Here is a 17651-nt window from a genome sequence, read left to right on the forward strand (position 1 = left end):
TCTGATGAAAGCATAATATTCCATTGTATATATGAAACATATCTTCTTTATCCATTCGTCTGTTGAAGGGCATCTTGGCTTTTTCCACAGTTCGGCAATTGTAGCCATTGCTGCTATGAACATTGGGGTACATATGGCCCATCTTTTCACTACATCTATATCTTTGGAGTAAATAGTAGTACAATTGCAGGATCATAGGGTAGCTCTATTTTTAATTTCTTAAGGAATCTCCACACTATTTTCCAAAGTGGCTGCATCAACTTGCATTCCTACCAACAGTGTAAGAGGTTCCCCTTTCTCCACATCCTCTCTAACTAGTGTTGTTTACTGTCTTGTTAATTTTGGCCATTCTAACTGGTGTTAGGTTGGTATCTCAATGTGGGTTTGATTTTAATTTCCCTGGTGGCTAATGATTTTCTTAGCCATTTTTTCTTTTTCTTGTGTCTTTTAGCCATTTTTTCTTGTGTCTGTTAGCCATTTGTATATCTTCTTTGGAGAAGTGTCTGTTCATGTCTTCTGCCCATTTTTGGATATGATTATCTGTATTTTGGATGTTGAGTTTGAGGAGTTCTTTATAGGTCTTGAATGTCAGCCCTTTATCTGTAGTGTCATTTGTGAGTATCTTCTCCCATTCTGTGGGTTGCCTCTTTGTTTTGTTGACTGTTTCCTTTGCTGTGCAGAAGTTTTTTATCTTGATGAAGTCCCAAAAGTTCATTTTCCCTTTTGTTTCCTTTGCCTTTGGATACATGTCTTGAAAGAAGTTGCTTTCTAGTTACTGCCTATATTCTCTTCTAGGATTCTGATGGATTCCTGCCTCACATTGATGTCTTTTATCCATTTTGAGTTTATCTTTATGTATAGTGTAGGAGAATGATTGAGTTTCATTTTTCTATACATAGCTGTCCAATTTTCCCAGCACTGTTTATTGAAGAGACTTTTGATATTTTCTTTTGGATTTTTAGACCTCTGTTTATTAGTAAGATTGGCCCATGTCTTTCTTCCTAAAAGCAGGAAGTTTTTTCTCTTTGTTCTGTGGAAGAGTTTGTATATAATTGGTATGATATATTTTTTGAATATGTGAAATATCATCAAGGAAGCCATCCTAGTTTAGAGTTTTCAGCCTTTTTTTTTTTTTACTGTAATATATACATATTCAGGCTACAAATTTCCCCTCCTAAGGTATGGTGATAACTGTGACACAGTTTGTTGTATTTTATTTTTATTTTTATTATGTATTGATTTATTTTTATTGTGTTAATTTCTGTAGTCAGCAGTCCTCGAGTTGTTGGGTTATAGATGGATAATTCTAGTCACTGCCTCTATTGTAATAATTGTCTTCTCCCTGTGTGTCTGTGTCTTCACAAGGCAATCTTCTGTTTTCTCTACTCCTGGAAGGATACCAATCAGATTAAGGCTCTATCATACTCTGCTGTGACCTCAGCTTAACTAATTATATTTGCAATGGTTCTATTTCTGAATAAGGTCGCATTCAGAGGCATGAGTAGTTGGACTTCAGCATATCTTTTTGAGGCATACAAGTCAGGGCAAGTTTGTTAATCATATTTAAATTTATGTTTCATGATTTTTTTTTTTTTTTTGGTCTGCTCATTCTTTTATTGAGAGAGGGTTATAAAAACCACCCACTGTGATTATAGGTCTATTTTTATTCCTCCTTTGGTTCTTTCAGGTTTTGCATTTTATATTTTGAGGTTATATATTAGGTGTATAGAAATCCAGAATTTGTTATATTTCTCTGCTAAGTGTACCTTTTATCATTATACTGTCATTCTAGCTCTATCATGCTTTCCTGCCTTAAGCTGTACTGTACTTTTCTGATGTTAACTTAAACTTACTTATAAGCTGTCTTTTGGTTAGTTTGCATATTATTTATTTTTCCATTGTGTAATTTCTACTTTTACTGTATCTTAGCCATAAGATGAGAGCAGTATATAGTTAGGTTCTGTTGTTGTTTTTGTTGATGTTTTTGTTGAAAGTCTGTTCTTTGAGTGTTTGGTTAACTTGCATTTAATTTTCTTATTGATTTGCTTAGAATCTTTCATCTTGCCATTTGCTTTCTATTCTTTGTTCTATTGCCCTATTCTCTTTTTCTTACCTTCTTTAGATAGATAATTACTTTGCTCTTTTCTCTTTTATCAGCTGTATTAGCTGTAGAGTCTTTACTGTTCTTGTAGTAATTACCCTGTTGATTCCAACTTGGATTCTTAACCTATTAAAGTCTAATATTAATGCTTTTATCACATTCCAGACAGTGCAAGAACCTTTATACACTTCAACTTACTTCTTCTTCCAATTTCTACAGTGTCATGGTATTACCATATGTTTTACTTTTTTTTTTTTTTTTTTAATAAGTAGTCTCCACAGCCAGCATAGAGCCCAATGAGAGGCTTGAACTCATCACCCTGTGACTGAGACCTGAGCAGAGATCAAGAGTCAGAGGCACCCTGGTATTTCCAAATGTTTTAAACTTGTATATTTTAGCCCCACATACCTAATTATAATAGTTCTTTCTAAATATATATTTGTATTCATTTATATTTACATTTTTAGCTTTTTCTTTATTCTTCATTTCCTATTTTATATCTCCAAGTTTCCTCTATAGTTGTTCCTTTATATTCTGCCCAAAGAACATTCATTTGTATTTCCTTTACTTCAGTTTTGTTTACCTGAATATGTTTTTGAATCACCCACATTTTGAAAGGATATATATATATGTGTGTACATATATATACATATACATATATATAAATAAAATAACTGCTGATCTTATATATAAGATCTTATGTATATATAAGATCTTATATATATGATCTTATATATAAGATCAGCAGTTATTTTCCTCTAGCCCTCTGAAGTTATAATTCCACTCTCTGTTTTCTGGTTTCCACTGTTTCTGTTGAGAAGTCAGCTGTAATTTACTTACTGTTCCTTTGAACAATCACCTCACCCCTGCGGGGAGTTTTAATATTTTCTCAATATCTGTGATTTCTGAAAGTGTCACTGTGATGTGCTTACGTACTGTTTTCTTGGCTTTTATCTTAATTGAGACTTTTCACCATGTCTAAAATATGTGGATCAATGTTATTCACTTGTTGCAGAAAGTTCTAAGTTACTTTGTTTTCAAATACTGGTTTGGTCTCGTTTTTTTTCCTTCATTTTTATACAGTACTCCAGTTACACCTGTGTTAGACCTCTTTACTGTATCCCATTTATCTATTATGTTTTTTCTGTGTTTTGCACTTTTTTGTATGTTTTGTCTGTGTATTTACCTCGGACCTTTTGTTTGGTTCATTAATTTTTTCAAAAATATGTGTGTAACATGCTGATAAAACCATTTATTTGGATTTATTTCTCAGTTCTAGGATTTCATTTGACTTATGATTTACATTTTCCCTTCAAAATTTTTAGTCTTTTATTTCCTTGAGCATATTAGGCATAGTTATTTTAATATCCAGTTCTGAAAACTTTATCTAAATTTCCTATAGATAAGTTACTGTTGAATGTTTTTCTGTTGGTTTTAGGTCACATTGTTTTATCTTTCTGTGACTATTTTTGATTGAATGTCATATATTGTCTATGAAAAGTATAGGGATAGTTTGAAAGCTAGCATGTGCTTATGTTTATTTAGAGAATATTTATATTGCTTCAGAAAGATGACCAAGGTACTGGCAATCCCAGATTGCCTTATTAATCCAGGCAGGGATCAGGAAAAGTTGAAGTTGAGTTTACTCTCTCTTAAAGTTGGTCTTAAAAAGTTCAGTTTTATTCAGGCTCCCAGCTATCACTAGCTCCACAGCTCTAATTTTGTCCTTTTATCCTCAGAAATTTGTTTGTCTCTTGTTATCTTCCATTGGCTATCAGATCCCTCTTCAGAGATGACCAGTCCTTCTAGGGGAAAACACATCTCCAAAAGGTGTGCAGACTATGTTGGGTTTCCTTCTTATCCAAGATCACAGCCCCATAATTCTTCACTGTCTTCCTTGGTCCTTCTCAGTGCTTTTTGATAAATCCTTTTGCTTTTTAATAATTACCTGCATTTTTTAAACTCTTACTAGAAGGGTTGATGGTAGTTACCTAAGTTCATCATGTAAATAATAAAATATTTTGACTTTTTTTCTACTGAGTTATAATCTTTAAGATGGCTATTTAAAAATCTGTAGTTCTATGTGGATCATCAAACATTTTCATTTGTTCATATTTTTTTTTTGCACAGTATCTTAGCATATGGTTGGATGTACATCCTGACCAGAATGCTTTAAGGAATATAGAGATAACCACTAAAATGTATGGATATCCAAAGTTGTACTATATATGGTTATATTATGTTTCAAGTATATAAAGTTTAGCTGTTAATAAGAAAAACTTTTTTAAAGCTTAGTATTATTTTGGCCATCTATCTCTTTTTATGACAGAAAAGATACTGACATTTTTCAAATTAAGATTCTTTGGGCTATCTTCTTATCAGAAATTGGGCAATCTTATTTGTTTTTAAAGTCCTTTATTTTATTAGTACTTTTTGGAAAAACCAATTAATAAAGACTTAATTTATATAGAGAAACTTTTTTGGATTATGTATTAACTCATACTTTTCATTTATATATCAGAATACTGTTTTCTTTTTTCATCTTTGCAGAGATTCAGAAATGATAATTATTTGTCCCTTGTTTGTTTGTTCCTTAAGTTTATTTTCCTATTTACTGATTGAGTTTTTAACTAAATTTATCAAGGATTCCATGCACTTCCAAGATTAGGGATAACATCAATCTAAAGACTCAATTCTTTTCTGTCTTCACTGATTACAGACAGGGAACACAATCTCTTCAGCCTGGACCTATGTAGAAGAATTTGGAGAAAATAAACAGGTAAGAAAAAGTCTTTTAGGAATATTAAGTGATATATTTAGTATTCAGAAAGCCAGTTATAAATTATTCTTATGGTTATAAGAAGAGAATTTAAAATTGTCTAAAGAAGCTTGTGAAATATTTGGTTATAATAGCTTTATTAATTATAGATTTGTTAAGAAAAGTTTTAAAAAGTTAACTGATTTCCATATTTCAGGTTCTTCTCAAAGCTTATAACATACCTAGTGTATGTTTTGAACCACTACATGTGGTAAACAGTATTTTAATGTAGATGTTGTTGGAGTGAGTGTATTATATGTAGATTTTCAGCATTTCTCAAGTTTATCTGAAAAATTTTTATCTTTTTTTTTAACTAATAAAACAACAGTTATTGTTGATGCAATTTAGAATAAAAGTTATTTACTAGGATTCACGCTTTAGTTTTTCCAACATGGTGCTGAAAGGATAGGTTTTAGTAGGATATTAAAGGTAGTTTATAGTTTAAATAAAAATTACTTTCATTCAGCTTTCTTTTCACATGTTGAGGCAAAAAGAATGTTGTGGTTCCCTGGGTAGAATCCATGTACTAGTTCTGTGTTCTTAAGTAAATTAACTTTCATCTTTCTGTGCCTCAATTTCCTTGTTGAAGAGGAAAATAATAGTATTTGTTTTGCTTTATAAGGTTTAAGTAGTGCTGATGTTGTGTATAGGTAGCTTTGGCACTTATTAAGTACTGAATAATTAACTCATTAATAGAACTCATGCATTAGATACAAGGAAATGTATTTATTATGCTTGAGGCATATGACTTTATTTTTGTATATCTTAATCTTAACATAAAATTCAAATATGGATGCTATTCGCAGAAATTCCTTTTACAAGATTCTGTAGTTCAAATTTTGAATTATGAGGACTAATTTTACTGATAGAAATGAGACTTGAAAAGAGTTGCCATCTTTTCTAAGGCTTTTATTCTCTCTTAACTTTTGCCCAGATAGTTTTTCTAGTGAGCTGTAGTTTTTGAGCCACGCTGAAACCTAGATAACTGTAGCGCTCAGATAATAATTTTCTCATATAGGTTGCTTTTCTATTAATCTCTTCCAAATGGTTTAGGAACTATCTTGAAAAGGAATTTGACATAATCTATTAAACAAATGTAGCAGACTGGAAACTCTAGGTGTGGTTTGTTTGGTTTCTTTGGTTTTTTTGAAAGGAAATCAGTTTGATTTAATTTCAGTACAAATAGCTCAACACCTGTTTTACATTTGGTCCTCTTTGAGTTCTTTTTTCATTTTTTTGTAACAGCTGAGCCTCTGAGGGCATTTGAATTTGTAATCACTGTGTTTAACATAGTTCAAGAATATTTCTGTTTTGTTTTTAATGTTTGCCATTACATACTAGCTCTATTAAAATTTCTTCCCAAAGGGTTTGCAATGTTTATTCAGTTAAATAACTGTTTCTAAGGTCAAACGAGTTTGGGGAATGGTGTGTACTACATACTGCCTTAGGAAAAATCATAATGCTTATTAGTGTATAAAAAATCACTGCAGTAGCAAACTGTGTAAGTGTTAAATCCAGTTTTACTAAAATTTTTTCAGTATTTTATTTGGCTTAGGGATTCTTGTTTTGAGTACTTCAATTGTACAGTGATATACGTTGGGAAACTGAAACTAACTGAAAGAAACACTTGGGTTTTGTTTATAACCTTAAAAAAGTATAACTGAAATACAATAAAGTGCACATTTAAAGGGTAGTACACTTTGGTCAGTTTTGATTTATGTATATATCTGTGAAATGATATCACAGTCAGGAAAACATTTTGCCACTCCTACAGTAACCTGTTCCTTTGTCTTCTTTTCCAGGCAACCACTGATCTGATTGCTGTTACTATAGATTAGTTTGCTTTTTCTAGAATTTCAAACCTTTGTTTTTTGAAAGCTTAAATAACAATCTTTAGGTAATTTAGGATGAAATAGTAGTAATTTCTTAAAAATACGAATACAGGTATCTGACAATTATGTTTATAAAAATTGATATATACTGTCAAAGTTTCACAGCAAGAATTTGAAACAAATCACTCAAAATTATATAAGAAATAAATTGTAAATTTAAAAAACAATTAAAAACAAAAACAGATGATTTTTTCCCCAAAACTGAATCTTAAAAACAGAGAACTAACCAACTAGAACTTTATAAGATAAAGGGATTAGAGATAATAACTTTCATACTTATACAGCCACCATTACTAGGATTATCATACTGAAAGCCTCCTAAAAATCATCTAAAATATAAAAACTTACCTAAGCTATTATATGAGCCTAGTCTTAGAAAAAAACATTGGTATGTCTACTTCTTGCTCTTTTCTGTCAGTTGCCTATAGCAAAAACTAAGTAAAGGGTAAAAATACCTTGTTTTGGTCAATATTTAATTGTAATAGGGAAAGTAAACTAGATAAAAATGCCAGTAAATTTGATAATAACTAAAGTGTTCTAGCCAAAAATATTACTTAAAAATTCTTGTTAATAATTTTTAAATATGTCGTAAGTTATAAGTTATTTAATAAGTAGTAATTTTGAAAATTTCCTCTTCTGTTTTACAGTTAGTTCTTGATAATTCTTTCCTAGGATGGAAAGGACAAAATAAATGATAAATGTCATTTACACTGTAATAGAGATTTTTAAAATCTCTCTTTGAATCCAGCCATGTTTTGTGTTCTGCATATATACAGTGCTGTGTTAACATGTTAACTTGTTAATAGGCAGGTGAAGTTTAGTGAAAGAAAGTTACTGAGTTGTTTCAGTTATGGCCTCTTTGAATTTTAGAAATTGAAATAATATAATGGTGAAATAAAAATTTTTTCAAAAAATTTAGTAAATTTCCTATAGAAATCAAAAGAAGTACTTAAAGTATGTATTAAAGTTATGGGATATGTATTAAGGGTATGGGAAATGTGTTTCATAGATCAAAATATCAGGTGCTTCATTCTCATACACTGCTTTTAGGAGGGTAAAACAGTATAGCTATCTTAGAAAACAGTATAGTTGCCTCTAAAGTTAAACATAAAATTACCTTATGATCCAGCAAGTTGATTTCTAGTTATTTACTTCAGAGAATCGAAAGCATATGTCCACATGAAATTTTGTACACATTATTCCTTAGCAGCATTATTCTTAATAGCCAACAGAGAGAAACAACCTAAATATCCATTGACTGATGAGTAGATAAACAAAATGTGGTATATTCATGCAAGGAATCCAAAGAGGAATGAAGTTCTGATATATACTACAACATGGGTGAACCTTGGAAACAAATGCTAATGAGCTAGTTTAAAAAGACAACATAAATTGTATGATTCCATTTTTTTTTAAAGATATTATTTATTTATTTGACAGAGAGAGAGAATCACAAGTAGGCAGAGAGAGAGGAGGAAGCAGGCTCCCCGCTGAGCAGAGAGCCCAATGCGGGGCTTGATCCCAGGACCCTGAGATCGTGATCTGAGCCGAAAGCAGAGACTTTAACCCACTGAGCCACCCAGGCGCCCCCTTCCATTTTTATTAAAAAATCTAGAACAGGCAAATCAATAGAAACAGAAAAATTAGTGGTTGCTGGAGCTGGGGGAGAGGAAAGAAAGGAGTGACTGCTAAATGGTTCAGAGTTTCTGTTTAGGGTGATGAAAATATTCTGGGTCGTGTTTCTGGTTACACAACTTTGTGAATCTATTAAAAACCACTTGAATTATACTTTAAAAAGGTACATCAAAAAGGGAGTGGATTTGAAGGTAGAACTTAAATAGTTAGGGAGAAGAAGAAAAATAGTTAACAAGGAGAAGAATTATGAAGAATGTACTTAATTAATGGAAAGTTAAAGAGTATGGTCAGAAACAAATCAGAAGAAACAGATAGCTAAAATAGTGTAGGAAGACACTTGGAGCAAATTCAGTGTAAGGTCTCCATTAAGGGTTTCCTCCCTCTTTTATATGAAGCAGAGAAGCAGTTTGAGAATCCATGGTGTTTGGTCAAGATGTGTAAGAGAATTAGAAACAAACAAATGAGACAAATAGAGTAAAGCAGCGTGTACATCCATTGCTTAAATTTTCACTGAGAAGCATCTTGGTGGTGGTTTATCTCTTGTGTTGGTCAGAGAAAGGCAGTAGACTGAATTAACACAAAAGTGGAACTGGAAGAATGGTGGTGAAAGTGCTGCCAGTCTCTGCACTTGCTCCCAGGTCAGTGGCACAGCAGTTACTGCCTATTCACTTTCTTGCTCAGTATAGCCACAGCTTCCATATGGTTGGGAATTGGGGGTCCTTTTAGCCGTTACTGCTTGATTAGAATAGGCACTTAAGGTTAAGCCTGTTTGCAGTATAGATCAAAGTTACTCTATGGAAGTGTATTCTTTCCAGATATAAATATGAAATTGTAGGTAGTTTGCTCAAAATGCTATCTCTAATCATTACATTAGAGCAAAGTCTATTTATTTATTTTTGCAAAGGGCCTTTTCTTCAAATGAGATTCTTAGATAACATTTAGCATATAAAACGGGAATGCAGAGCTGCGTGGTTTGAATGGGAAATGTGGGGGTGAGTGGGTGCAAGCAGCAGCCAGATAGCTGAGAGCACTATTTACTGTATTTCTACCCTCTAACAACCTCTTATTAGACAACCTCTAACAACCACTTTCCCCAGCCCAGTTTTGAGAAGATATACAGAGTGAAAAAGCTGGTCAAGTAGAAATAATACTTTCCTAGGAATTAGGAGACCTAATTTTTAACTCTTTTTTCTTCATTTAACTGTGGGAGTTAGCCAACAGTCACTTAATCAACCATCTTTGGTCTCTGTCACTCTTCAGTGAAAGGTGGTTAGAATTTCAGAGACTTCTGAGGACCAACCTATTCCTGGTTTATGATTTTGAATTAGAGAATTTGATTAGTTAAAATTTTTATTATAAACAATAAAAAGTCAAACAAATAACAATAGATCAAAAGGCTTGAATACATACTTTACTAAAGAACATGTTCAGATGGGCAACTAAACACATAATTAGTTATGAGAGATTAGTCATGAGGGAAATCCAAATTAAAACCAAAATGAGATTCCATTTCACATACTGGGATAGTTATGATTCAAAACACTGGTAATACTAAATGTTGGTGAGGACATGGAACAGAGCTTTTGTATTTTACTGGTATGCATGTAAAATGGTCACATTGGAGAACTGCTGAGCAGTATCTGTCTGTCCAAAGACCCAGCAGTTCCACTCCTAGTTATTTACCCAAAAGAAATGAAAACATATATCCACAAAAAGACTCATATGAGAATATTCATAACAGCTTTATTCATAATAGTTGAAATTTAGAAACAAATATTTATCTGTCAGCAGGTAAATGGATAAAAAATGTTACAGTGTATACATACAATAGAATACTGCTGAATAATAAAAAGTGACATACACAGCATAGTGAATCTCAGAAATTATATTGAGAGAAAGAAGCTAGGCTTAAGATATTTTAAAAAATACATTTTGTATGAAGTCTAAGACAAATCTAAGCTATAGTGAGAAATCAGAAAGTGGTTGCCTCCTGCAGAAGGGCTATTAACTGGAAAGGAACACAAGGAACTTCTGGATTGATGGATATGTTTTATATCTTGTTGCATAGGTTTATAGTTATCAGAACTCACTGAAATGGGCACATAGGATATATGCATTTCACTGTATATAAATTTGTACCTCAATTTAGAAAGTATTAAGACAGTTGAATAATTCTTAGTGTAAAACTTAAATTCTGAAATTGGCTCTGTCATTCCCTTAAGAAGGGAAAAGGGGAGGACAGATCAAAGTCTTGAGACAGAAACAGTGGGATTGAAGAGTTAAGAATATTCATTGGGAAGAAAAACCAGGGGTGGGCAAGTAAGTATATGCTAGGAATTCTGACTGACCTAATTTATTTCATAAAAATCAGTGATGCTTCCTGATTTTTATTTTCTGTGCTATATATTATATGTTAGATCTAAGGAAAACATGATTCATCTAGGTTTATGTCAGTAGTTACTATCTTAAGTTTGATATGTATTGTATTTTCTGATTACCCAGATTTTTTCTGAATATATTTAGATTCTTGTAATAAAATTTACTTTTGAAATGCTTATAAAATCTTATGAACATTGAAGCTTTTCATTTCCTAATTTTCATAGTATTCGGGGGAAATTTTTTTCTCTTGATTTATCCTGTATGAATGAGGTCAAATTTTGTATTTCAATTTAGTTTCCTTAGAAATTTGAGAAGACAACAGTTAATTAGTGTATTTTTAAATTAAAGGTTTACAGTAGGAGACTATATAAAATGCCCATTTTCAGACCTAAGTACTAAGCCAGTAGCCAGTTGCCTGGCTATTTTCTTTGTGAAATCATTCTCTGAAGATGTCTCTTATCTACATTTCAATGAACAGCCTGCATTAACTGTTGCATGGGTGTAAACCCAAAGTGAAAGTGATTTCTCTGAAAACTACATTTTCCCCACCTACAGAAGTATAACTAGTTAAAGATCTGCTCTTCTAAATCGAATTGTCTATGGCCACATTGTTAAAAATTAAAAGAGAAAGTTGTATCATAGATGCCTGTCTAATAAGTAATTGTCTATATTTGTGTAATATTCTTTAGGGGGAGAGAATCAGAAATTCTTTTAAACAATTTGAATTATGGAAGCACTAAGATTTTTGTTAATACTAAATACCATACCATTTAGGCACAGTGCCTCCTTCAAGAAAAACAATTCTGTGATACCTATTTACCCTACTTTGGATATTAGGAAAGCAAATGGTATCAAAGTAATTCCTTATCCAACTTCAAAATACTGAAAATATTTTGAACTGGATATTTTAAATGTATTTGTCTTTTTGGAACAGACTGCTTTTATTGCTTTTATGGTACCACTAATAAAAATAAAAAGATTATAAAATTAATCAAGTTAGAGTTTTATAGTGTTAGAAATTAAACATATTTAACTGATTTTTATTTTTTCCATTTTTTTTTTCTTAACTAGGTCCTTACTGATGTTGCTTGAGCTTATTCTCCTGCAGTTGATCACATTCCTGTTGGCTAAATATTAAGTCCCATGACAACATTAAGTTAATGCTTATATGTTTTAGGCCTCATCTATAAGACCAGGAAAATACAGAAAAAACTTGACTTGTGCATTAGATTACCTAATTCCTTTTTTTTCATTCCTAGAAACACCATAACTTTTATAAATAATCATTTTATAGTCATTGTTAGGCCCTTGGCTTATTCTACCCTAAAGAACATAGTTGAGTTTTTGGAAAGTACAGGATTTACAAATTTGGTCTTTAATATTCATACACACACAAAAACATAACAATGAAGCAGGAAATTATTGGCGCATAAGATGAATGTTTATTGTGGAATAGTAATACTTCAAATATAACTGGTTTTTAAAAAATAATTTGGTTTTAATTTTTGGATTTTTCTATACTATAAGTTGATAATGGTTTCTTGAAGTTTATTTTATAAACACGATTCATTTTACTGTTTTATGGTACAAGTAGGAATGCTAATGTTAAATTGGTATATTGAGTTATACAGAAGTTTATATTAGTATTTAAATAATGAAATATTGGACAGTTAGTTTACACCAAATGTTTTTGCAGCCCAGGGGAGAATGTTTCTGCTGGCTTGATGCCAAATACAGTTTCAAAAAAAAAAAATAAGCAAATATGAATTCGCTGGTTTTTAATCTTTTCTTCATGGACTACCCTTTAGCATCAGAACCAAATTTTAAAAGGAGCTGCATTGTAGAACAAGGGAAATCAGAGGTTCTCTTTTTTCTCTGATCAAACCCACAAAACAATGAATAGATACGCAAGTAAAAGATATCCAAGAATGCATTCTAGTAAGATCTCTGAAGTTTTGTGTCAGTGAAAGAAATTTGCGTCAGTGAAAGAAACTTCTAGTAAAAATCCATTAGAATTTGCAATGCTCTGAATGTTGAAACAGTCTTTACCAGCAAAATAGTATTAGCAGGATTTTGAATGTTAGAACATTATGTCAAACTGTGATTATAGTTTTAATGCTTTGTCTCTTTGAATTAAATTTGTATCCATAAAGATGTGCAGCATAATTGTTCATGTATTTATTTACAGACTACAATTTTCGTCGCAGCTCAATAAATAGTCTTTCCCCTGTTAGTGCTACTTTCTCTTCTGGGACTCCCAGCGTGCTTCCTTATACTTCAAGGCCTTATTCTTATCCAAGCTATCCCTTGTCACCAACAATATCACTTGCTAATGGCAGCCATGTTGGACAGCGACTGTATATCTCCAATCAGGCCTCATTCTTCTGAAGAAGATACTGTAAACATGAGTATGAAAGTTTCTTTGTAAAGCATGCAAATTAAAATACTGTTTTATTTTAGAATCGGGTTTGCACATTTGGTTTTAAAATGATAAATACATATTTATTTCAACATAGTAAACATCAACCATAATTCGGAATAACCTACAATTGCAGAACTTGTAAAAATGCTAAGTTTAAAAAGTTATTCAGTAGTTTCTCTTGATAAAGGTATAGCAAACTACTCTTCTTTTTAAACTTTTGGGATTTTAAATACTTCTAATTCCTGAGTGGGCAGTAGAACCCAATAGTTTATGTTAAATTTTTGCATAATAGCTTTGCCAAATAGCATTTCACAAATATTTAAGCACTTGCAGACAATGGTTACACTACATTTGATTACCAAGGATCACTATCTGTATTAGAGATTGTAACAGTTATATAACCAGAAGCAGCTAACTATTATGTAGAAAGAAATGAAGGGCAAAAATTAAGATACAAATCTTTTGCAGTACTAAAGGAAAAGCAGTCTACCAATGTGGTCCTTGAAAATAACTATAAATATTTTACTTAATTACCTGTTATAGAAATAAATTTTAATTTTGCTGTTAATGTATTTCAGGTTTTTATAGTTATACTTCTTTTGTGTTTTTGATATTCACTGTATAGTTGTTTGACTAATAAGTGTTATGGTTTTTTAATGTTGAAATCATGTGTTGTTTAATTTTTGTACGTGAATTCAAATTCTTTGACATTAAATATGTGATGCTTCTAATATGTATGTGTTTTATTTTTGTTTATTAGTATACACAAAAAAGTTAGCTCTCACAATCATCTTGATCTTTTCATGGGCTAAGTGACTTAATGGGACCAAAGCAAAGGATATTGCAGACCAAAAAAAGTGTTTTTTTGTGAAACATAGTAACCAAAATCCTTTTCAGGAGCCAAAAGAAATAATTTATTGGTGAACCCAGTGAAGTTTTCTTCTTTTACTTATGAATACTTAGTGAATCCTTTCATTTTGGCTGTTTAATGGTTTGGTAACTAATGATGGTTTACATAATAATCAGGGACAAAAATTTTTCCAGCCTTAGATACCAGACATTAACTTTGTTGATTAACTCATTATGTAGGAGCATAGAACATGGGATTTCCATACATAGAATATGAAATGGTTGCAAATATTTCTTCTAGCTTAAGTTTCTAGCAGAAGTTAAATGGAGAGTAAATTACAGTTGACCCTTGAACAACTGGGTGGAATCACTTATACAAGGATTTTTTTATACCGTACAGTACTGTAATATATTTCCTTATGATTTTCTTAATAATGTGTTCTTTTCCCTAGCTTTAATGTAAGAATACAGTATATAATATATATAACATACAAAATATGTGTTAATAGAATGTTTATGTCACTGGTAAGGTTTCAGATCAACAGACTCTGAGTAGTTAAGTTTTGGGGGAGTCTAAGGTTAAATGTGGATTTTTGCCTACATGGGGATTGAGATGGGGCAGTTGGTGCCCCTGAGCCCCATGTTTGTTGTTCAAGGGTCAACTGTAGTCTCATTTTTTTTCACCCTCTATGGAATGCTCATTCCATATAACCATATGCAGTATTTAATTTTCCAGGTTACAGCCTTAGATTTTCTAATTTAAATGAGCATAGATATTATACTAAACCAAAATTAATTTTTTTTCCTGACATAGATTGTATAGCTTTTGCAGTTTAAATACCATGACTTACAGGTTCATATCACTCTTTTGGCAAACACATAGAGTGTTTATTTAGTCAGCTACTGTGCTAATAGCCTTGGGATATGGAGGTGACTCTGTTTCCAAACCAAAAGAAAACATATTAATATAGTTTTTCATAGGAGTGTTTGTAATGGCCCAAATAATCACAGTTACAAGTTCCCAAGCATTTTCATTAAACAAACCCACATTGAGAGAGCTTACCAGCCACACAGTGTATTTGGAGATCCACACTAATATGATGGAAAATATGTAAGCATTGGTTATCATATTAGATTACCACTTCTGCCAGGTAACAGTTCTTTTTTTTTTTTTAATTTATTTTTTTCAGCGTAACAGCGTTCATTGTTTTTGCACCACACCCAGTGCTCCATGCAATCCTTGCCCTCTCTAATACCTACCACCTGATTCCCCCAACCTCCCACCCCCCACCCCTTTAAAACCCTCAGATTGTTTTTCAGAGTCCATAGTCTCTCATGGTTCACCTCCCCTTCCAATTCCAGTTCTTTGAACTTGGAGACAGTTTTTTGATCTGCCTGGGTCATACTTTAACATTTGTAAAATGGCGATACACACCTTCTAATGTTAAAAACACCTGTCAAGTAGAAGGCACTCAAATGGTAGTTGATATTATTTGGATATAATTATATAAATCATATACTATTTGTACAAGTCTTTCATCTCCTCTCCCTTCAGGCAGAAATCTGGAACATCAGTACATTCATGTCAAACACTGTCCATTTATATATTATAGATGAGCAATTAATTTTGTTCATGCTGCACATGAAATTTCATTTGGTTTGTGAACATAGATGCAAATTACTTGTTGCTTTAATTCTTATAGGCTGTATAAAGCCTTTGATTCAAATAAGGGCTTCCCTAGTTAGTTCATCACAAATTATTATGGATAAAAGCCTCTTAGCTATTTGATGCAGCTCATGGGTCAGGGAAACAATTCTTAAGACAGTCCTTTATCAGATTCTCTGTGCAACTTTATGCAAGGGACCATGGCTGAGATGTGGAGTAGTCCTATTATGGAGCGATGATCTATTTTGCATAAAATCCCTTCTAAACAAATCAGAAGACTATGCAGAAAGCTTAACCTTATTTCTCTAGTTTAAATCTTTTATAGTGTTACAGTGGAAAAGAGTTCTCTAACTATGACTTAACATCTTGTAGCCATTATAGAAAAGGTTGTTAAGCAATTTAAAAAGAACATGCACGGCAAGAAAGTACATATGTCAAAGGAAAAAGATGAACAAGAATCGCAAGTTATTTTCCAAAAGGCTAAATTCTAAAATTTTAAAATATCAATAAAAGACCATCCACTCAACGGGCGCCTAGGTGGCTCAGTTGGTTAAGCATATGAATTGATTTCTGCTCAGGTCATGAGCTCAAGGTTGTGGGGTCTAGCCCCATGTTGGGCTGTGTGCCCAGAGTCTGCTTGTCCCTCTCTCTTCACTTGAGCTCTCTCTCCCTCAAAACTTTTTAAAAGAAGTACCATCTACTCGAGAAAAATGGATAAAATAGGCAGATTGCCCTTAAATGTGTAAAAAGATGCTTTATCTCAGAAGTGCAAAGAAAGTTCAGATTTTCAAAGAAATCTGAGAAATTCAAAGGTCTGATAAAGTTTTGGTAAGATTTTAAAGAAGTATTCTCATTTAACTGCTGAGATTATAAATTGGTATGATTCATATAAAGAACAATTTGGCAGCAGTTGTCAAAAATTACAAATACTTCAATCATTTGACCTGCAATCCTAATGTTTTGGTGATTCATTGAAACATTTTTTATAGCCCAATCAATACCTGTCATCATGGGACTGATTAAAATGATACATTTATTGGTGCATATTAAGAAATAAAAAAAGAGACACTCTTTATTCCTAATATAGAAAGAGATAATGTTAAGTGAAAAAGAGCAAAGTTCAGAAGTATGTGTGCAATATGCTGTATTTTGGAATAAGGAAGAAGACATTTGTGCTTATATTTGCATACCAGCCAATGGAAGACTATACAAAAAATTAAGTGATTATGAGAAAGCAGGTAAGATTACACTTTAAAAGTTCCCTTTACTCCAGACACAATGTGACTATCTATCTTACCTATCTATCTATGTCTCTGTCTAATCTATCAACTATCTTTTTTTTTAAGTAAAAATACATATGTTTTCAGAAACAAAAGATCCCTAAGGAACCATGGTCTGAACACAAGGACAGTAGGAAAAGCTACACTGATCATTGATGACTGATTGACCAAAAGTTGGGTTTTGAGTAGGGATCCATGGTAAAATACACCCAGATGGTAAATGCAATGCGATGTAACAATGCAAGCAGCTGTGTACTTCACTACTTTTGACTCAATGGGTCCAGTGTACTTCAAATATGTCACTATGAAATATATCACGTTTATAATCTCTGGTAGGAAGAACATATGAAGACTCCTCAGGGAACAAAGCCGGGTTCTCTGAAACAAATAATTTGCCTTTTTGAGAAACTGCTGTTAGAGACTATTATGAACTTGGTTGTTACTTGATCACCAAGTTCATAAAGCTGAACATGTTCAGTAGCACTACTGTCTAGCAGAAATGGTGTATGACAGTCCGAAGTATTCTTGCTATGCTGCCGATCCTTACTCTCTGTTTCTAAAATTCGTTGGCCAAGGGAAAAAAATGGGAACCTAGTACTCTAAGGATAA

General features: G+C 32.3%; 1 protein-coding gene across 16 annotated transcripts in view; it reads left to right on the forward strand.

The window, feature by feature from the left end:
* The window catches only part of RBM46 (RNA binding motif protein 46), a 52125-nt gene extending 38145 nt beyond the window's left edge, over positions 1 to 13980 (forward strand). For 6 of the 16 annotated variants that reach the window (XM_082727664.1, XM_082727675.1, XM_082727676.1 and 3 more), the window contains one exon: positions 13014 to 13980. In XM_082727664.1, the coding sequence (XP_082583790.1) occupies positions 13014 to 13213 (200 nt within the window). In that variant the 3' untranslated portion in view covers positions 13214 to 13980. Of the gene's footprint in view, positions 1 to 3840; positions 3932 to 4820; positions 4881 to 6721; positions 8274 to 11896 lie in introns of those variants that run through there. The other 10 variants (XM_082727670.1, XM_082727669.1, XM_082727665.1 and 7 more) reach the window with 9 other exon arrangements.
* The last annotated feature ends 3671 nt before the right edge of the window (positions 13981 to 17651 follow it).

This window comes from Mustela nivalis, assembly GCF_964662115.1.
Source record: "Mustela nivalis genome assembly, chromosome: 4".
In the NCBI taxonomy this organism is placed as follows: domain Eukaryota; kingdom Metazoa; phylum Chordata; class Mammalia; order Carnivora; family Mustelidae; genus Mustela; species Mustela nivalis.